Consider the following 21,970-nt stretch of genomic DNA (forward strand, 5'->3'; position numbering starts at 1 on the left):
CAATTGTATTCGTACACTGCTTTCGTACAATTGAATCATTAATTCGATGTGAAATGTATGGAATTGAAAATGCATATAGCCCGCTGCAACAGTTTACTATCAGTCAATCTGTTGCTTGTTTTTGTTTTTGTTTTGTTTTTTCCTGAAGCTTTTGCCGAACTCCAGACAGACATCCATGAGCTAACACAAGAACTGGACGGCGCCGGAATTCCCTTCTTGGACTATCGGACGTATGCCATGAGGGTGTTGTTCCCGGGCATCGAGGACCACCCTGTGCTCAAGGAGATGGAGGTACGGGTCAGTACACCACCATCTCATCTTCAAACTGAACCATACTAACATGGAAATAGAACCAAACATATGGGTGGCTGCATTGATTAACTAACATTAGTTTGCACCATTTAGCAATACGCTAGCTATATGCATGTAGGACTCCGATGATAAGTATATATCAGATGTGAGGTGCGATGCCAGATAAAAAGCCACACTTTGTTCATCTTAATCACATATCCTCTACTTCATCTTAATGTGTTCAGTATCCTCTGTGAATGCAAATGAGTCGTCCCATCATTAGCGGAATCTCGCGGGGCAGACGCACCATATACTCATTTTAGTGCAGGAAGGAAGGGTTGCCAGCATCTGACGGAAAAGAAGCATCAGTGAACCTGTTGAAAAAAAGAGCGTACAGTTACAGGGTGAGAGGAATAGGGTAACATTTGGGGGTGAAATGTGCATTATTTAAATCACACGGTCATTATTCACTGCCATTCCTCCATGTTAACTTGGATATTTGAATTCAACGGCCGACAGTGGCGGTGAATGAGTTTTAATACAGCAACTAACTTTTCTTAGCTCACTGAATATAGAACGTTGCATCCCAACATGTTGTATTGCTTCATTTAAGGAATAGATTGTGGATAGAGATTATAGTTTGTAATTAGGGGCATGATGAAGATTTTGAATCTTGTGCTGCATCATGAACACTGACTTTTGTAGATTACTGTGCTAATATTAGGGAACTGTAGTCACTTTTTTTTTTTTTTTGCATCTTTGCCATTGGCTGCAAAGAACAGCAAGGATTATTTAAACAAAAACAAATCTGTTTACTTAATCTTACAGGCAATTTACAACCATTTGGTAAAATTTTTGCCACAACTTATTGCAATTTTCCAATCAACTGTGACTGAAACTATTCTGTTTGGTTTCAACAGCGACAGCAACTAATACTTTTAGTTGCTGTCGCTGTACTACAACTTTTAGTTGCTGTCGCTGTACTACAATACTACAAAACGTTTGACAATGGAACGTAACTATATAAACATTAGAAATCCACTGATAATGTACACAAGTACTGAGACCTTCTGCCGAAGCTTGACGAGACTTAATGTATTTATACATACCATGTAAAGCACAAGTGGCTCTTGGTAGTTTTAATTTTGTCAAAGTTGCTCTAAAATGTCAGAGAATGTACAACTCTAGTTTAGCGCATGTATTCATTGAGTTGACTTCTTCATCGTCTTACCATGCCGTCCCTCCCTTTGCTCTCGTTGAATAATCAACAGACGTGGGGGCTTCTTAATTCTTAAATGAAACATGAATATGCAGTAACAATCATTGTGCCCCATCTAACACATTGCATTGTTCTCGCTTTGGCGAGTGCCTTGCTGTGGCCAGGAAATAATTCAATAGCTCGCAAAGCATCTTTTTCTTGAGCTGTAGCGCAGCAATGACAGTATCTATCCATTATCTAAACATAATAAGCGCATAACCCTTTGGAAATGGTGGCTGGACAAAGCCATAAATAGTGGATGTTTCGCGACTCTTGTAAAAGTGTGTTTTTTAAGCGCAATGGACTATTTGGCAACTTGTTTTGCTGTTTAAAAATGCAGAGTCCCGGTTGAAAAATGTAATCGTAGTTAGCTGCAGATTATAGTGTTGTTTTCCAGTGCTGTAGGTGGCCATCTCTTGGATATATGGAGTTTATACATTGCTTAGTTAAAAAAAAAAGAGGGGGGGTTACCGTTGAGGCTTATGAGTAAATTCCAATTCACAACTGTTGGGAAAGCTCTGCAGCAAATAAAATGTTTCTCTTCAAATTTGTAGTTGCTTTACCAAAAAAAAAATTCAAATTTTAAAAAAAAAAAGCTGAAACAGCATAAAAAAAAAGATACACACTTTACATCATAACTGACAATACAATGTTGTTACTTGTGTTGTGCTGGTGTGACTTGTCAATAAAGTATATAAAACAATTTACTCGTCTTATGACACTATAGTAGAAATGTTCATTAATTATAGTGACGATCAAGTTGTTGTAAAATAGTTTTGACTGTAACATTGTGCTTATTTTCTGGTGAGATTTCCTCCAAAATTCATGTAAGACCGCCTCGCTTGTACCATTGTCAGCCCACATGTGACAATACCAATTTGAACTAACGTCAAATGCGAGCGATGTGGTTGAGATGACGGCTGCTGGAAGTGAAGGCTAGAATTTCGGAATTCATAAGTAATATGGCAAAACATTTTGCACAAGCAGAGCCTGGAACGGTGTTGAGTGAACAACTGTCAGCACTTTTGTACACAGCTTGACAGTTGCTAAATCCCTCGATCCAAACGTGAAAGTAGACATGTACCGATTAAGCTGAGGTATAAAGGAATGCTATGTACTTTATAGTCATGTCTAGACTTCCTTTTGTCTGTATTTCCCAATGGGCCACATGTGTGTAATCCAGTGGCCTGTGGAAACTCATGGCACCAGATTTATTGTTCCGTGTTATGTCCTGTAGCTCTCCCCAAAGACACACGGTTAAATTACCTATAGACGTACTGTACACTAAATAAGCACAAACATTTTCTCGCTCTTAAGTTTTTGCTGTTGTCGTTCAGAGTCGATACTTACAATGCTTACATTCGAGGGCCAGGAATCTCATTTCGCGCTCTAGAGACAGGCCTCGACACTTCATTATAGCGTGTCGCGGGAGAGAATGTGGTGCCAAAAGGATGGCAATAGAGGTGGGAATAGAATGTTGGTGCGTGAAAGAGAAAAACACAAGAAGAGCGACAAATTAAAATAGTACACCACCAAAGAGACCAGCAGTGAGGGAGGCGGAGCCAGTGGCTGACTGACAGGTGTCTTCGGGGTGTTTAGTGTGTTGTGCATGAGTGGTGACAGGTGCAGGCCAGTGGGACGAGTGAGCGTGTCACCATCTCTGACACAAACACGTACAATCACGTTACGCCTCAATGCCTTTTCACTTCTTTCGCTTTCCTTCACAGGAAGCTGTTGTGGCTGTTGATGTGTTATGGAAATTTGACTTTTTTTTTATTTTTTTACTTTTTTTTTTTTTTTAAAGTAATGCCACCATTTCGGAAAAAGTGGTGGATTGTTAATTCCTTGTTTTCATGCATTTTAGAACAGTATACCTGTCTAACAGATTTTGGGTTAACCCTATTCAGGGGTCATCACAGCAAATCGTCCTCGTCAATCTCTCCCTGTCTTCTGCATCTTCTGCTCTATTTCCAGTTATCTGCAAGTCTTTCCTCACCACATCCATAAATCACCTCTTTGGTCTTCCTCTTTGAGTCCTAACTGACAGCTCCATTTCCAGCATCTTTTACTGATAAATCCAGTGTCCCTCCTCTGTACATGTCCAAACCATCTCAAGCTCTCAGCATCTTCAATTCTACCACCATCTCAGTCTCCTGTCTTCTGCCCATTGCTACCACACTCTCCATTGTTTTGAATTGGTGATCCCAAGCATACAGTATATATTATTCTGTATTTTAGCCCAACAGTGTTGAAGAATAAAACTTGTCCACAGAAATAGACACAGTACATTGTTTCCTTTGCAAGCTTTGGTTTGTTTTTTTGTTGTTTTTTTTGTTCGAAGGGGGAAAAAAATGTCTACTTTCCAAAGCTGTGTTGTCCACATTGCACGATATTGACATTTTCTTAGTCTTGCTTCTATTATGTCATTGTGTGCTCTATTACCTTTGCACAGAGAATTACAAAAATATATATGTTGTTGTTTTGTTAAGCTTTATTAAAGTGTGGTATGAGTAAGTCTACTTTATTAACAAATCACATAAAAAAAATCAGATTTTTCTTGATTTTGCCTTGTTGCAATCAATACGATTTCAGAAGTGATTGTCTTCAGGCTTCTGATTTGATTGATTGGTAATGGTTTCCTTTGTTTGCACTTGGCAGCCTGTGAATGCATTTCTATGCATTTTGAATTGCTATTTGTGTGGAGAGATCTGTTTTACCATGGAGAGTAGTTAAAATTGTTTTGCAGTACAATTCACACATGCCTGAAATACACACATGACCATTGAGCACACCTTAAAGCAGTGTTTCCCAACCTGTTTTACATCAACAAAATCTCATGGCACACCACAAAAAAAAAAATCATTGCTGGCATCGGTAGGTGAACAAAAAAAACAACAACATTATTTGTAATAAATAAATAAATACAGATTTTGGGACAAATTAACATAAATGTGATAGCAAAGTGGTTTGAAACCACTGCCCTATAGAAAGTTCATTAAGCAAAGTTATGTTGTGGTTGTGTTACTCAAGGGTGTTCTGGCAAGTAAGTTGGCATTTCTCCAGCAGCCAGTCTTTATTTGAGTCTCGCTGTCTAGGTTTCTCGACACTGGTCTCGGCAATTCTTTTCTTGTCGATTTTCTAACAGGAGACATCCACCCTGCGATGCCAGAAAGACAATTATGTCAAATTGTCTGCTAAAATCATTTCTCGGGTGGACAGAAAAAAAAAACAGCAGCAGAGCAAGAGATTTACCATCGCTCTGTGCTTTTGGGGGGGGGGGAGATGGTTCTTCTGAGTTCATTCATTGTCTTTTTCGAATTGCCTTTTCTTTGTATGTGGTTGTCCATATGTCATTCATTGATTTTGACTTACCTGAAGCATTTAGTTTTTATCAGATGATGAATTAGCAGTTGAAAATTAGATTTGTTTTGTCTATTGCTGTCGCAAATTCTTGAAGACAGGAGAGAAATGACAGGAATGTTTGTGAGTTCCAGTTGCTCTTGTCTGCTCTTCTTCCTGCAGTGAATCAGCTTGTCTCTCGCTGTGTGTCTTTTTTTCTTCAGGTCCAGGCAAATGTTGAAAAGGCTCTGACTTTGTTTGGCCAGCTGCTCACAAAGAAGCACTTCCTGTTGACATTCATTAGAACGCTGGAGGCACAGAGGTCTGTTTACGTTTAGATGTTGATTTTGTTGATTTTATTATTTTATTTGAAGGAGTACTGTGTTGCGTTTAGATGAACACTGTTGAGGATGTTGTCCAGTTCGACTTTGATATAGTCGATGAATGATGAATTACAACTTTTATGGTGCCAAGGAGCATCTCACAGCACACCAAAAAACTAAAATGTCACAAAAAGTGGCTACATTAATGACTGTATTTACTTCCTGGCATCTAATAGAAGACCATTCATTTGTTCTGTCTGTCACTATGCCTCACTGGTATAAATAGAGGAACAAAGCTACATTATTTATTGTAAATATAATTTTTTGAGCAATTAAGTACGCAAGTATATTCAGTAAATGAACAGGTCATTTGAATAGACACATTCGTCCATCTTGTGATCAGTTATCGTTTTTTTTAAACTCGCTGATCGGCCCCAAAAATTATGATCGTGTAAACACCATCATCAACAGTTTAATGTCACATTTGTGTCTATACTTAAGAAATAACTACACAGACTTTTGTCAAGTTTGTGAAGCTTATAAGTTGTTGTATTACAACTTTTTTCATGTCATAAAAAGTGTCATTCTCTATAACTGGATATAGCATAACTCCTTTTATAAAGTTGCAAATCGTAACGTTAATGAGAGCCGAAAAAACGTACCTGCCATGACAGGCAAAACATCCATCCATCCATTTTCTGAGCCGCTCAGACAAAACATATAATACATATATTAATATTTTCCGTCAAAATGTATTTCCAGATCTTTTTCAATGCGGGACCGAGGGAACGTGGCGTCCCTGATCATGACGGCCCTGCAGGGGGAGATGGAGTATGCCACGGGAGTCCTGAAGCAGCTTTTGTCTGATCTGATTGACAGAAACCTAGAGAGTAAAAATCATCCCAAGCTGCTTCTCAGGAGGTGAGGAAGACAACTCCTCCAAAGTTCAGCCAGGGCCTTCGCAAAAAAAAAAAAAAATTCTCCAGATTCGCAAATCTCTTGTGTCCGCTCTCTCGAGGAAATTTCCTACCAATCGCTTCTGTAGTTTTTTTCATAACCCTGACAACTAACAGATATCAAAACACAGCGTCATCATCATAATTGTTGTACCACAGGGGAGACACTGTGTCACCCGTCGGCAGTTGCCGAGTTTTTCTGTGCAGAGAACACAGGTGGTATACATTGTGGCCGTCATTGTGGTGCACTTCATTTCTTCATTTCACAACCCTCCAAGAAAAAGAAAGTGAGGTAGAAATGTGCTTGCTGTTTCTTGCTCATGCCAAGTGGGGTGTTTAATTGTATCATGTTTTTTTTTTTTTATTATTTCCTGTGCCAGAACGGAGTCTGTTGCTGAGAAAATGCTGACCAACTGGTTTACGTTCCTTTTATATAAGTTCCTCAAGGTAAGGCCAGCAACTTTAGTCATGTTTGCAGTGTTACTGATTGAAATTGTTGGATTTAAAATTTAGTTTCAATCTAATTTTACTCAGCATAGCTGAAAGGCCACCATCTGTTGCCGACACATTTCGTTCCTTAAAACATTCTTACGTAATTTTTGATATGTGCCTAGCTTCAAAAGATTCTCAATGTTCCTACAGAGCCAATGAGTAAATACTGTATGCATCTTCACTGAGATTTTCACTCTCTAGTTAGAATGAGAGTGCAATGTGTCCTCATATGCCACTGTAATCCTAATCACATTACTATGCAATAATTCCCATGGATGCATAGTGATCAAAAACAAGTTTTCCCCTTTAGCATGTCAAACTTTGCATGAAATTGCGTACGTAAACTGCATCCAGCAAAGTGTGAACATCTCATATTGCTGCAACTGGTTGTTTTTTTTCCACTCTCGCACTTGATACAGCAGCAACCATCATTACAGCCCTATATTCTAAATGGCGCCATACAATTTAATGAGGGCAGCAAAGGCAAATCATGTGGGGAGGCATGCAGTCGAGGAAGGCAAAAGCTGAAGGGACAACGTAACAGTGATATGTGCATGTGTCTTCTCGTTGGCAGCTGCACTCATAATTGGCCCAAATACTCACAAGGTTCTTAAAGCAGGAGGTAGGTAGGAAATTGAGAGGTGATTAGATAAAGAGCAATAAAAGAAGAGACCAAGGAGTTTACAGGTGGATCACATTGAGAAGTTCCGAGTCAAGTTCTTCCACACCGAACCCTTCCAAGCGTGCCTTTATGGACCTTGCTTTGTGCACTAGAGCACAGTCACAAATTTGGACCCATTAAAATGTTCAAAAGTTCTTGACAAGATGAAGAATTAAGAATTGATTCCATCGATCAAATGTTCATACTTTCCTACTCCATGCATACACTACTACTACTACGATATAGTCCTACATACTTGAAGTTCTTTCTTGCATTCTACTGTTGGTGCTTCTCATCATTTCTTATCAACGGGTTAGCACTTGGAATTTTCACCCAACACACCCAGCATCCAACACTTTCAAAATAAATAGGCGAGGGGAGTGTACATATGCAAATTACCTTTATTTCATCCAAAGTCCCATCGGGGTGACCTTTGAAGCAAAATTTGCCATCGAGCACACCAGTCGGAGTCTTGACCAGATCACTGACCTTATAGCAACCTGTGCCACCTTTCAGATATCCACCCACGGTTGACGTAAAGGAGCGTGTGTGGTCAAAATAAATTGTGGGATTCATTTGAGTTAATTCATGATTACTGCAAAACTTTTTTTGTGATTAATCATATGCATTAACACTTTCATTTTGACATATATATATATATATATAGATATCTATGTATATATATATATCTATATATAAATATATATAAGAAAGTATGAACTACAGCCACACATTGTGGACAGAACATTAATAACAACGATGTGCATGGTTTTCAAAAGACAGTGATGACATAGTCGTTTTTAAGCAAACCTTCTGAAGTGGACCAAAATATCAACCAACAGGATAGAGACACAATTCTATTTGCTTTCTCCTGGAGGTTACTTTTAGTACCGAGTTTGATTAAATTAGTACGATAGAAAGACAGCAAAGTGGAGTGCTTTCTGTTTGTTTGCACATTATATGCGTAAGATGCTAACTAATTGCTCTAAGTTTGTTTGGATGTAACAGACATTTTTTTTTCAAATATTATCTCATGACCCATACATAACTGCACACTTATAAAACGTAAAACAAATTCTGATGTGCCCTCACAGAATGGTCACACATTTAGACCCACATTAGAATTACAAATCTAACTGTGACGTTATTCACAGCCATTAGCATTGTATTTTTACCAATGTCATGGTAATAGAGCTTCAACGGGCAGCGTGAAATAGAAAAAGGTTTGATGGAACTTGAAAGCTCGGGATGTTGGTGCTCATTGAGGTCATGTGATGCGTCCACATGAAGGTTTTGTTATACACGTAGAAAATAAATTCTGAGCTCCTCTGACCAGAACCTTCTTTTCACGGTAATTGAAAGCTGACTTAAAAATTGAATAGTAATCAATGCACTTTTACTTGCTGAAGGTTGCTTCCCTTAACAAACTGTTTTGAACTGACTATTGCCTTCGCAAGTTGAATTATGCTGTATATGAGGTAGTCTCTTTTTCTGTGTCCTTTCCTTGACCAGGAGTGTGCAGGCGAGCCTCTTTTCATGCTTCACTGTGCCATCAAGCAACAGATGGAGAAAGGACCGATAGACGCCATCACAGGAGAGGCTCGCTATTCTCTCAGCGAGGACAAGCTCATCAGGCAACAGATTGACTACAAAACGCTGGTCAGTAAACTTAATGTGCCTGTCTACTTTTGGCTTGAAACACCAACAATGCTGCTTCATTGGTGTAAAAGTTAACAAATATACAGTAGCAACAGGGGAACGATCATATCTTTATCCGACCATTCGCTTACAGCGGAGATGTTTGTGTAATCTTGAGGCTTCAAGGAAATGTTGTCAATATTCATTTCACATTCCTTTTGAAATAAAAACACCTTTATTTAAGTGCTATACACAAACAGTCAAATGTAATGGGTTAATTTACCGGTAATAATTAAAATTGCAAATTTCTTATGCACTCCAAACGTGAGATGGCCTGGCTGGTCCACCAATTTTGTCGAATGCGAAATTAGATTATCCATAGTTGCCTTAGCAACCACAGCAAAGTCAGACCCCCCCCCCCTGAAATCAAGCTTACAACCACATGATTCTGAAGCTGTTATTTTCTGGTTGTCGTGACCGTTTCCACCCTCCTTTGGTTTCATCTTCCAGACGTTGCACTGTGTGAACCCAGAGAACGAGAATGCCTCTGAGGTGACTGTTAAGTGTCTAAATTGTGACACCATCACTCAGGTCAAAGAGAAGCTGCTCGATGCCGTCTATAAGGGCAGCCCTTACTCTCTCAGACCCAAGGCTTCGGATATGGACTTGGGTAAGACACGAGCAAATTATGCACCTATTAAATATCCGAGATGTGCACAGCTCATTGTTTTTCTCTAAAAGTTCCCAGAGGTGAGGCTACTGATTTGTAATTATATGAAATGTAAGGTAAAAAACAAAAGCAAAAAAAGTTTTCCTCTTTAATCGAGTATCATAGGTTGGCCCAAGTTTGCTAATGCTTAGTTACAGGGACACACTTTTCCCTTCACATATAATGTAAGAAGAATTTAAAAATTGCTAATATAAACAGTTTTTCTTTCCACTGCACACCTTTTATATATTTATTGTCTATATACCTGAAATGTTCAATTACAGTATCTCTTAATGTACCTTCCCAGTTTTAATGTCAAATTAAAAATAAAAAAAATCATTGATTACATTTTAAGGAGGCTTCAAATTGCTACAGCCTCCATGCGCCGTTATGACATAATTGGCCTTGAAATGCATCCTAACTGTAATTTTACTGCCAGATGTCCTCACACTTGTCCACATAATGTAGGGAGACATTTAGCTTTGACAATTTCATGAAACTGATAAAAACTTTTTCTCCATATTTTCTTCCATTTCCGTTGCAAAAACCTTTATCCCCTCCATCTGAAGAATGGCGCCAGGGTCGAATGGCTCGAATTATTCTGCAGGATGAAGACGTCACAACAAAGATAGACAATGACTGGAAAAGACTCAACACGCTGGCTCACTATCAGGTGCACAAGCACAAATATGGGCACAAAAATGCATAAATACAGGTTTGCACTGAGGGGCAATAACATTTTGTTGGTTTCATTTTAATGTGTAGGTGACAGATGGCTCAGTGATTGCACTGGTGCCAAAGCAGAACTCGGCCTATAACATCTCCAACTCATCCACCTTCACCAAGAGCCTCAGCAGATACGGTACTCGCCTTCTTATTGACTTGATCCCCATCTCTCGTTGGCCGTCTCTGTTTATGATGGCTGCAATCATAGGCTCCATTCTTCTTTTTCGCTCTCAGTCAATGGCAATCCTTTTTTCGTCCAGCGCCATCACCTCAGGCCAAGGCTGTTTAATGGCTATTTCCAAGCCGTCTGTAAATGAGAGGCATAAAAGAAGACACCTCAATACCTAGCTGACAGAGAAGTGAAAGGCGCGTGAGAATGAGTGGCAGGCTGTGATGGACAGAATATGATGTAGAAAAAAGAAACTTTAGAAGACAGATAAAGATTATCTGGTAAAAACTGAACATACTTGTAGTTAAACTTATGTTCAAATCTGTTGCTGTGTCCCCCCCCAACGAAGTAGAAAACAACATTGTGCAGTCATATTTTTATCAGGAGTAAAACATAAATCCACTGACTGCAGATTCTGTGAACAGTTGTGATTACTGGATTGAGAGCTCCACTTTCTGCAGCAATCATTTTAACAGACAAGAACTTTGTGAGAAAAATAGGTCATTGTCTATTTTCATCATTTCATATTTTATCTTATTAGAGGTGAGGTCAATGATGATGTGTGAATAAGGGCAAGACTCTTTTCCCCTGTCTACAAACCAACTTATCAGATTGACCTCATTGTAGAAGTATGAACCGTTCATGCAAATAATCAAGATCAATATGTCCCACTGGTCGGACTTCTCTACAATGAGGAACAGTTTAAATAAGACGGCAAAAAAAAAAAAAGATGACAAAATATCCTCGCTCTCCTAATGTCTTTTGTATTTTCTATTTCATGGTGATTATGTGGTGGGGGGGGGTTATGTTCTGGGCGTGAGTGAGGGGAGATAAATGCGGCTCGTGATGGGTTTGGAATTAAAGCTACTCCGCGCCCTGCTGACAGAAAGAACAACAGACACCACTCCAGCAAGCATCTCTTTTTGAGTCTGTGCCCTTCCATTACTCTAAATTTCACTCCCCTACCCCTCTAACGCACATTTCTCTCTCATCTCCAGCATTCATCCATCCCCATCCTTTTTCTCAGATACGGGACCAGCAGCATCCTCTGCAGATCGTCATCTCCCCTCTGTTCACCTCACCTCTCCGTTTCCGTCTCCCTCGCTATCTTTCTAAACAGAACAGTCGCAGATATGCATCTCCTTGCTTAGCGCTAATCAACTTTGACACCCTCGCCATGAATAATAAAACACACACGAGGACAGACAACGAGCAAGGGAGAGTGCCATGCTATAAAAAGAAGATGAAAAGAAACCACCATGCTTTTTGGGTGGAGTTCAAGTTACCCATATGGGAATAGTCATCTATCCTCGATAAAAGATTTATGCATAACAGGGGAGGTAGAAGAATGAATGACGGGTCCATAATGTATCTTGTACTTGCATATGTGGTTATAGAGAGCATGCTGAGAACAGCCAGTAGTCCAGACAGCCTTCGATCCCGGACACCCATGATAACCCCTGACCTGGAGAGTGGAACTAAATTGTGGCATCTGGTGAAGAACCACGACCATTCGGACCAGAGGGAGGGCGACCGGGGCAGCAAGATGGTATCCGAGATCTACCTGACCAGGCTCTTGGCTACAAAAGTAAGAGTCAACGGAGCAATCAGAATCAGAATCAGAATCCAAATCATCAGAATCAGAATCATCTTTATTTGCCAAGTATGTCCATAAAAACACACAAGGAATTTGTCTCCGGTAGTTGGAGCCGCTCTTGTACGACAACAGACAGTCAATTGACAGAGAACACTTTTGAGACATAAAGACATTGAGAAAAACAGTCACTGAGCAATAAAGGGTTGCTAGTTATCTGGTAATGCCGGTAAACTTTCTTTTTTACAATTGTGCAAAGAGATGCAGAGTCCTCTAGCACTTAGAGCCGTTCGAATGACTAATATTGCAATAGTCCGGTGCAATGACCATTGTGCAAAGGGCGCCAAGACTTCAAGCGAGTAGTACGATAGTCTGGGACAATGTTGATTGTGCAAATGTTGCGAATACTCCTCAGTCAGTGTGCAAATGGAGCAGATGCTACTCTGGCATGAGTGGCCAGTATTGGTCAACAACAGATATGCAAATAGTGCAGCGTGGCGAGACTACTACAGTGAGTGCACTAGTCATGTATAATTGGCCCCACAGAAATGTGACAACAAACTCAAGACAAATAGACAAAAAAATTGCCAGCATGTTGCAATGGAATTGTAGGTTAGCTGTTTAAGAAGTTGATTGCAAGAGGGAAGAGGTTGTTGGAATGTCTGCTAGTTCTAGTTTGCATTGATCGGTAGCGCCTACCTGAGGGAAGGAGCCGGAAGAGCCGGTGACCGGGATGCGGGGGGTCCGAGAGGATTTTACACGCTCTTGTCTTAGTTCTGGCAGCGTGCAAGTCCTCAAGGGTGGGTAGGGGGGGGTACCGACAATCCTCTCAGCAGTCTTGATTGTCCGTTGGAGTTTGTCCTTTTTTGTAGCAGCACCAAGCCAGACTGTGATGGAAGAACACAGGACTAATTCGATGACCGCTGTGTAGAACTGCCTCAGCAGCTCCTGTGGCAGGCCGTGCTTTCTCAGAAGCCGCAGGAAGTACTTTCTCTGCTGGGCCTTTTTGAGGACGGAGCACTTCAAGTCCTGAGAGACTGTAATTCCCAGGAACTTGAAGGTCTCGACGGTTGACACAAGGCAGTTGGACAGCGTGAGGGGCAGCTGTGGCGAAGGACACGATCATCTCTACAGACTTGAGCGTGTTCAGCTCCAGGTTGCTTCGGCCGCACCGCAGCTACAGCCGCTCCGCTTCCTGTCGATATGCAGACTCGTCACCGTCCTTGATGAGGCCGATGACAGTGGTGTCATCTGCAAACTTCAGGAGTTTGACAGCCGGGTGCGTTGAGGTGCAGTCATTCGTGTAGAGAGAGAAGAGCAGTGGAGAGAGGACACAACCTTGGGTTTTTGCAAAGTTCATTTTGGTCAAAACTAACTCTGGTGCAATTCCTTTGCCCAAGTCACTTGAACCATGTTGTGTACATACAGCCCAAGATCCCACCAGTTAAAGACTTTCTGATGGAATTACTTCAATTTTTGAAAAGTAGCATGGGCCGCCTCAGCTAGTTAATGGGTAAGGAAACATGTCTCAGAAGTCTGCAGGGATTATAAACCATCTTTTATATCACATGCTCAAAAGTCACATATTCATGTAGAATCATTTACATCGTTTACCAGTGTCCTTTTGTGTGACCAGTGTCGGTGCACTCAAATTTCCTAAACACACCAACAAACATTAGATTTCAGACACTTTACAAGATAAATGCGAAATAAGATGAATAAATACAATAAAATACAATGAAACTGGAAGACATGGGCTCATCTCATCTTCATGTGTTTTTGGTTTTCATAGCTTATCAGAGGATTGACTCTTCTTCCTCTTTAGGGCACATTACAGAAGTTTGTGGATGACCTTTTCGAGACCATCTTCAGCACGGCCCACAGAGGCAGCGTCTTGCCGCTGGCCATTAAGTACATGTTTGATTTCCTGGATGAGCAGGCAGACAAACACGCCATCACAGACTACGATGTGCGACACACCTGGAAGAGCAACTGGTAAACGGGAACTTCTTGCAGTGTTGTGTTTTTTTTTTTTTTTTTTTTTTGCTCACCCTATTCCTAAGCCAGCAGCCATTTTGTATGTCAAGTGACAACAGACAATATTAGCAATATTATCTCGCTCAACTCTAACCAGAGGCGGGTAGGAACGTGCTACATTTACTCAAGTCACATTTTGGATAAATTGTACTTGTCAGAGTAGTTTTAATGAAACATACTTTTTACATTTACTCAAGTATTTATGTTAAGAAAAAAACGGTACTTTTACTCCACTACGATAATCTACGAGCCGTTCGCTACTTTTATTTGTCAACAATTGTGTGCGCGATCTATTTTTAGACTAATTTTCGACTTCTGCATCGGGCGCCGTTGTTCCTATCCACCGTGATTACGACAGTGATGTTTGACTTGAGTTCACCAATCAAACGTCGCAAGGAAGTCACATGTTTGCGCAGAAAGTCTTCTATCGGGCTTTGTGGGACAATCAAATTGAGTCGTTACAGATGCGCGCGGCTCGTGTTTACATTGCAGACTACGAAGCTTTAACAACCAGGGTATGTGGAATTAATAGTTAATTAATGAATGCAAGTGATACAAAAATTGGGCACTAATTTTTAAACCAAGTACCACCTAAAAGATATTTAGCTCATAAAGTGCCGCCATCATCATGACCAACATTAAAATAGAGTAGCAGTAGTGGGTTTAAGTGATTATTTCCCTCCCCCAAAAAAAGACTGAGGTTTTAGATCTGAAAAGTATATTTAATATTATTGTAAAATTATGCACAGTGTAAACATTAATACTGTGTGCACAGTACAAAAAAAAATGTTGACATAAGGATTCAGCTAAAATGAATTGTACATAAAAGGTACATAAAAATTGTACCTAAATACAGGTAAATGTTTTTTGTTGGTTTAAAAAACATAAAAAATAAGCTAAGCTAACAGTTCTTAAAAATTAAATGCAAATCTATTGAATTTAAAAGTTCAAAACAACTGAACTGGTCTTAGGCAGTGATTATTTTGTGTACCACTCAAGGGAACTTGCGTGACATTAGTCGCACGCGTATTACGCTTTGACAGTCAAGGAGTGAGCTGTTCCAGTTCGTATTTAAATGAATTATGAATTAGTTCAAATGCATTTCAATGTTCTTGAAATAAATGCTACCTGAGAATACATTCTGTATGTACAATGGCATTTGTTCGTCATCATTCAAACATTGAAAGCAATAAGATAATAAGACCACATTAGACATCATTCTCTCCATGTTAACTGAAGGGTTTTTCTCTTGCTTTTTGCAGCCTCCCTCTGAGGTTCTGGGTGAATGTGATCAAGAACCCCCAATTTGTGTTTGACATCCAAAAGAACAGCATCACGGATGCCTGTCTGTCTGTGGTGGCCCAGACCTTCATGGACTCCTGTTCCACATCTGAACACAAACTGGGAAAAGATTCACCGTCCAACAAGCTCCTCTACGCTAAAGACATCCCCAACTACAAGAATTGGGTGGAGAGGTAAATCTTTGGTTGCATTCAGTCAAACTGAGTATAAAAGCTGCAATATAAAATCATATGCCATCAAGTGATCGAATGCAGTTTGAAATATTGACCGGAAGGTTGTATGTGAGCTGCTAGAAATGAGAAAAAAAATATTCCTCAAAGAGCTGTACTTGTTTGTTTGTGAGAGTGCGAACAGGTAGCTTGAAGTTCAGAGCACAACGTCGGCTAAAATAAATGCAAAACAATTTTCTGCTTTCTTGCATCTTTTCAAATCAGCATCTTCCATCCTGGCTCATTAATATACAATATGCAAAGGGCCAATTCCCCCAATGTCTTTTCTCTCTTGATCCTCCTCATCAAGCCGAGATGGAAATGACACAGGTGATAGGAGGATTTGTTGCAACTGTGACATTATTTACTGCTCACTGAAAACAGCCCCTGGTTCACCCTTCATCTTTTATTCAGCACCGAAATGTTACTCAGCTCCAGATAAGTTATGCACCACTGATGCTTGCTGTAGTTGCCTTTCATGGGTGAGTCTATTAATCTCTAAGTAGCTTTTCAAGGCTGCTGCCTCCTTAACTCCGGGTGTGACAGCGTGAAGTATTGTGCTCCTGGTTAAATTCTTTTAGCACAACCACGCCAATCGACTGATGCCCAGCTAGCATGTTCACAGTGTCTATGGTAATAGTTATTAAGTGAATTACAGAATTAAAACACCATAAAACCAGAAACGCAGTGCTAAGTCATGCCGAGATAAGATGTTGTTGGCGAGGGTTAATTGGCTGTAGTTAAACTGTGTTTCTTTTCCTGCAGTTCATCTTATACTTAACGTAGTTGAGACATTGATTGTGCAAACAGCTTTTCTGTCCTAACACAATATTTGGATGCATTTTTAATAATGTCATGGGATCGGCTCTCGCTCCCCGCGACGCTGAACAAGATAAGTGGTACAGAAGATGAATGGATGGATGTTCACCTTGTGTTTAATGTGACAAACTCACAGGCAGTGCTGAGTCACACTTCAAGCAACTGTATTTAATACATTTACCGTAAAAAAAAAAAACAGCTTTAAAATCATTTGTATGGCACACTGCCTTGTAGTAAGGATACTAGGATACTGTATGTGTGGATACACGCTAGTAGCGTCGTAGGGAGCTAAGTTTGAGTATCACGATTGTAGACACACATGCCGACTTTGAATTTGTAGCTTTAGTTTTTGGATACACACAAATTAGGCTTTTGTAATATACATGCAACACATAAAACTAATAATAATATGCCCCTTAGAATAAAACCAAAGTTGTGATCCACTAGCGTCCCGGAATCCAAATTTGAAAACAAATTATTTGCCTCATCAGATATTTTAACTTCAAATTTGGCCAGTTTGTGAATAGCTTTGGGCTTAACTGTATGTAAATGCTTTATATATGGGAATTTGTTTTTATTTTTTGCCATGGATACGACCCCATTTGGCTTATGGTTTAAAAATATTCTCCCCTAGTTTATATTATAGCCTTATACAGTCACAATTACTTTTATTTCCTTACTGTCTTATCTCTTGAGCCAAATGAATGCAGATGAACAACAATGAGGTCCTGAGTGTGCTGATCCCGTCCTCCAGGTATTACTCCGATATCTCCCGTATGCCAGCCATCAGCGATCAGGACATGAGTGCCTACCTAGCAGAGCAGTCCCGCCTGCACCTCAGCCAGTTCAACAGCATGTCTGCACTGCACGAGATCTACTCTTACATCATCAAATACAAAGACGAGGTGAGGTTCCGCTCTGTCCTGTATTTCAATTCAAGACATATTCGTTATACTACAAAGGGCAAACCGTCTTTATGGCGACAGCCTTGACGGTCCTCGCACAATTACTGCAGAATGCATGTTAAAACGACACTTCATTAAACCTGCAGAGCTTCAAATACCACATTTATCAGCTGAAAGGAGTCATATTGAGACCACCGAGGCTACATTTTACGATAGTGTTTCGCAATAGATGGTCAACAACATGTTTCCATTTTTTTTTTATTGCATGTTGCGATAAACTCTCGTGTCCTCTTCTGATGATCGCTCAGTGTGGTTATTTCCTCTCCCGTGAGTCACTGCACTTCAGGCACTCGACTTTCACTCGCCTCCTGTGACTTGTGACGGACAGCTATATATATTCTCATCCACCTTTGATTTTCCCCTTTTTATCACAGTTTTATGATGAAAGATGAGAAGTTGCAGCCTCCTTTTTATCGCCTTCCTTCCGCTCCATCCCTCTATTAAAGCTATATTACAGTAGTTGTGTTGGCTGCTTGCAGCTGGCTCCATTCAAGCCCTTTGCTTCACTTCATTATGCTCTTTTATTAGGATGAAGGTAGCTGCAAAATTCTCAGTTCAGATCTGTATAAGTGCATGTCCACACAATAACATGAATGTAGATGCAGAATGACGCGTATGCATCCCAAATTACTCTTATTCAACACACAAGTTGTTAGCATCAGTCTCAAATGTAATCATCAGCTCGGAGCCTAAAATTAGCATTAACTTACGGCTGTGCTCTTGTCTGGGTTAAGAACGTTCAATATGTTTTCTATATTTTCTGGGCAAGTAGTGCTTTTCCATGGAGAAAACATAGTGGGGCAACAATATAGAAAAAATGTGTGAGTAAACTTTTCTCTCGACCGCCTCATCTTCTGAATCTAGTAGAGTAATAGTACATTTTTATGGATAAGAATGATGACGATAGTATTGTTTGTCTTTCTTCATCATTTGGGTGCAGATCCTGTCAGCGTTACAGAAAGATGAGCAGTCACGAAGACAGCGGCTACGCGGCAAATTGGAGCAGGTCATTGACACCATGGCATTAGCGAGCTGAGGGTTAAACCGGTCGGTCACTCGGCTCGGAACGCCGGACAAGAAGCCTTCTTCTAGACAGCTTTGCGCTCCCGGACATTTGAAATCTGAGCTTGTCGCTGTTCTGAAAACAAATGACAGGCAAAGAACACTTCAAGGTTAATGAAGAGACAGCAAAGGATGGAATGATTTGATTACCTTTTTTTTTTTTTTTTTTTTTTTTTAACTGAGCTGCAAACCAAGCCTGGAACAACCAAATTGATCGGATACTCGCCCATTTTGACTCCAGTCCAGCAGAGGGCAGCGGTTAGGTTCCGTGGACGCAATCAGGACCACGACCAAGGTGCAAATTCAACAGGCTTAATCTGTGATCAGACAAAAGAAAGCAAGATACTTGATCCCAACGTGGGATTTTCCTTTCCTGTCGCCATTTTCCAGGGGGAGCTCATGCACATCCAGTGTGACTCCTCATCAGGGTGGACACTGAGGAGGAAGAACTTTTGCTGTGGGAAAACTCTTCCTCTGGCACTGATAAAAACTGCATACCAACTGACATGGACTCATTACATGTCAAAATGTTTTATTTGGAAGTTTTAAAACCCTGCTTTTGGTTCATTGCCATATTCGATTCCATCCCCACCAAACTGCCTCCTCTCCTTTGTGCTGTGCCACTCGTGTTTCTGCTGAATTTGCACAACAAAGCTAAATCAAAAGAGAGCAAAGGATATATGAACACATTTATAGCTATATAAATACGGACCTTCTTGTTTGAGTTGACAGAGATGTTTTGCATTTAATGTACAAATGATAGGTTTGACAGGATTTCATATTTCAAAATGTGGAAAAAAAAAACAAGGAAAAGTTGTTATGTGCCATGTTTTGCTTTGAATGTTGTTTAGTGCAAAGAGATTTCATTTCTTTAGATAAAATGTGGTATAAAATGTCATGATAGTGAGACTTAAAAAAATAGGTACATGGCAAAAATAGACATGAATTGCAGAAACCTTCTATATTTCATGACGTTTTCTACAATATCCAAACATGTTTGGTCATTTTTGAGCCAAGCGACCCAGAAAAATCAAAATCTTTGACACAAGGACCCTGCAAAATAGCCAATTTAGAGGCAGGATATTACACAGTGAGCCAACATCACCGCTTTGCACCATTAGATGCATCTGGTGTGATGTATAGAATAGATCGGATATTGACAATTACTTTCACCACACCACCTTCTTGAAGTTTCGGTGGTACATTTTTCTGTTCAGTTCCTAATAGTATGCCTTTGTTTCCATTGTAAAGAGTGCGTCCAACTCAAACCACCCCAAATTTCAGAACACCTTGGGGGGGGGGGGGGGGGGGGGGGGGGGCTGGGTGATGCTATACACACCGCTGCCTGTTGTTTGGTATGAAGAAAACTATTTGGCTTGCAACAGACGCTGGAGTCAAAGTCATGTTTGAAGGTCTTGCACACTGTACTGTAAAGAGTATTTATTTGTCACGTGTACAATGTACAGTGGCATTCGTTCACTTGATTTAACCCCTTCCGGGAATCCAGATTTTGTATCGACGCCTTGCATACAGGAAGTTACTGTAAATTAACCTTTCATGTTTTAAGTGTTGGATTTATTTTATCTGTCCGATACTGTGGCGAAATGAACTGAACTGCGCCGCTTCGTAGAAACGTGGCTTACAGACTTCCTCTCATTTGTAACATTTGACAAGATTTCATCGGAAAACAGACCTGTTTTGATGGGCTGTCAAGTTGGATAAATATATAATTGATTTACTTATATTCCAATCTGCAGTCAAAACTGTAATGCTTTGATTCCATTCTTAAAATGTGAATGTTCTTTCTAAATTGTGTTTGGTTCTATTTATTTTTGCGTGGTCTTTATACGCACTGAAGGCCTTTCTCTCGTTTCATTTTGTGGTGTTATGAGGGTTGAAAAGAAATCGGTTTTCCATGTCCCAATGAATTATCTGCTTGAGGACTCTCCTTTGTAGAATTTAGTCAAATTTCATTTGAAAAATAAGTAAACACTGAAATTACTAGAAAACTGTTATTGAAAATGTTTTAAAAGCGCTTATCACCTAAAATATAGATTTTTCATATCAAAATCGAGTGTTTCCAGTGCAGCATGATTTTGGCATAGTGACACTCAATTTGCTGAAAATTTTGTCCCACTGAATTTTTCAGAGAACATTCCCCAAGTTATGGTGGGGAAAATGTTTGCAAAAAAAAGATAAAAGACGAATTATTTATGTAAAGCGGGCTAATGTAAAGCCTGTGATTGTTTTGCAAAATAGAGCACAAGACCTGACTGCACCAACAACCATGTCCGATGAGTTTTTGAATTGGAGAAAACCTCAGAATGTTTAACTTGATCAAAGGCACAGTTCTTAAAATGACTGAAGAAAATGAGAAATGCTGCAATGGATTTGTGTTCTTATTTAACAGTGCTTCTCTACATATTCCCCCCCATCGTTGTGGCAGAGGCTCCATGCAAAACAACTTTTGCAGATGCATCAGGAACCTTGAACAAAGGACTAGTCATTAAAATGTGGCAGGTTTTGTTCAAACAGTATTTTTTTTTTGTAGGTATCAGTTATCTTTTCTCCTCTTCAACACTCAAGACTGTCATAGATTGAGGTAGGAGCTAAAATTGGTACTTTTCTACCTTTGCAATGGTTCATTATTGGGAGATATCTGCCTTTTAATTAAATGGTGTACATCAGCGCACTTCAAATTTTTCAAAGACACATTAGGGTTACAGAAAACAAAAAAATAGACTCGTTTTGCGGGTTTTCTGATCATCCCTTACTCTAAAATTGGAAGGTCGGAAATTTTAGCCCTTAATACAACTGGGATTTTTAATATGAAATTAATTTGGATGTTTTTCAAGTTCTACATACGATTGTCCTCGAATTTAATTTAAAAAAAAAAAAAAAAAAAAAAAGCTCAATTTATCAAGAGAACACTTAAATCGGTGTGCTTTTTGCCTCTTCCATTAAATATACAAAAGTTACGTAATTCCCAAAAGTTTAATCGAGGCTGAACTTTTCTTGGTTGTTGAAAATGTTTGCGCTTTATTTTCGAGTTCTCCTATTTGTGTCTCTGATGGGTGTGTCCACCGGGCTCTTGTTGTTGCCAGGTCTGACTAGTGAATAACGATAAGACATCATGGACATTGTTGTCCTCACAGGAATATCGCTTCTTTTTGATATGCAAATTAATTGTATAGTTCAGAAAAAGTGACATTCCCTAGAGGACAATAATGTCCAAATTCTGGACAGAGAGGACAGTGGTTTGGGAAAAGTGGGAAAGAAGCTCCCTATGTCAAACTAGAAAGGCGCTCTGAACAGACAAGGAGGTCTGCGCCATCACATATTGTCATCTTACAACAATGCCCTACGATCTCTTCCCCAAAGATTGTCTCACTCCGTGGGTAAAGCGGCCACTAACAAAAC

The 21,970-nt window shown here is 39.9% G+C and overlaps 1 protein-coding gene across 2 annotated transcripts in view; it reads left to right on the top strand.

The window, feature by feature from the left end:
- LOC133400220 (plexin-A1-like) overlaps window positions 1-19,832 on the top strand; it is a 187,461-nt gene extending 167,629 nt beyond the window's left edge. Inside the window, exons 20-32 of one of the 2 annotated variants that reach the window (XM_061672672.1) lie at window positions 149-291; window positions 5,113-5,210; window positions 5,974-6,132; window positions 6,548-6,614; window positions 8,833-8,979; window positions 9,469-9,628; window positions 10,237-10,340; window positions 10,433-10,529; window positions 11,960-12,150; window positions 13,982-14,151; window positions 15,456-15,668; window positions 17,278-17,428; window positions 18,429-19,832. In XM_061672672.1, the coding sequence (XP_061528656.1) occupies window positions 149-291; window positions 5,113-5,210; window positions 5,974-6,132; window positions 6,548-6,614; window positions 8,833-8,979; window positions 9,469-9,628; window positions 10,237-10,340; window positions 10,433-10,529; window positions 11,960-12,150; window positions 13,982-14,151; window positions 15,456-15,668; window positions 17,278-17,428; window positions 18,429-18,524 (1,796 nt within the window). In that variant the 3' untranslated portion in view covers window positions 18,525-19,832. Of the gene's footprint in view, window positions 1-148; window positions 298-5,112; window positions 5,211-5,973; window positions 6,133-6,547; window positions 6,615-8,832; window positions 8,980-9,468; window positions 9,629-10,236; window positions 10,341-10,432; window positions 10,530-11,959; window positions 12,151-13,981; window positions 14,152-15,455; window positions 15,669-17,277; window positions 17,429-18,428 lie in introns of both variants that reach the window. The other variant, XM_061672665.1, reaches the window with a different exon arrangement.
- The last annotated feature ends 2,138 nt before the right edge of the window (window positions 19,833-21,970 follow it).

The sequence above is a fragment of the Phycodurus eques genome, chromosome 1 (genome assembly GCF_024500275.1).
Source record: "Phycodurus eques isolate BA_2022a chromosome 1, UOR_Pequ_1.1, whole genome shotgun sequence".
In the NCBI taxonomy this organism is placed as follows: domain Eukaryota; kingdom Metazoa; phylum Chordata; class Actinopteri; order Syngnathiformes; family Syngnathidae; genus Phycodurus; species Phycodurus eques.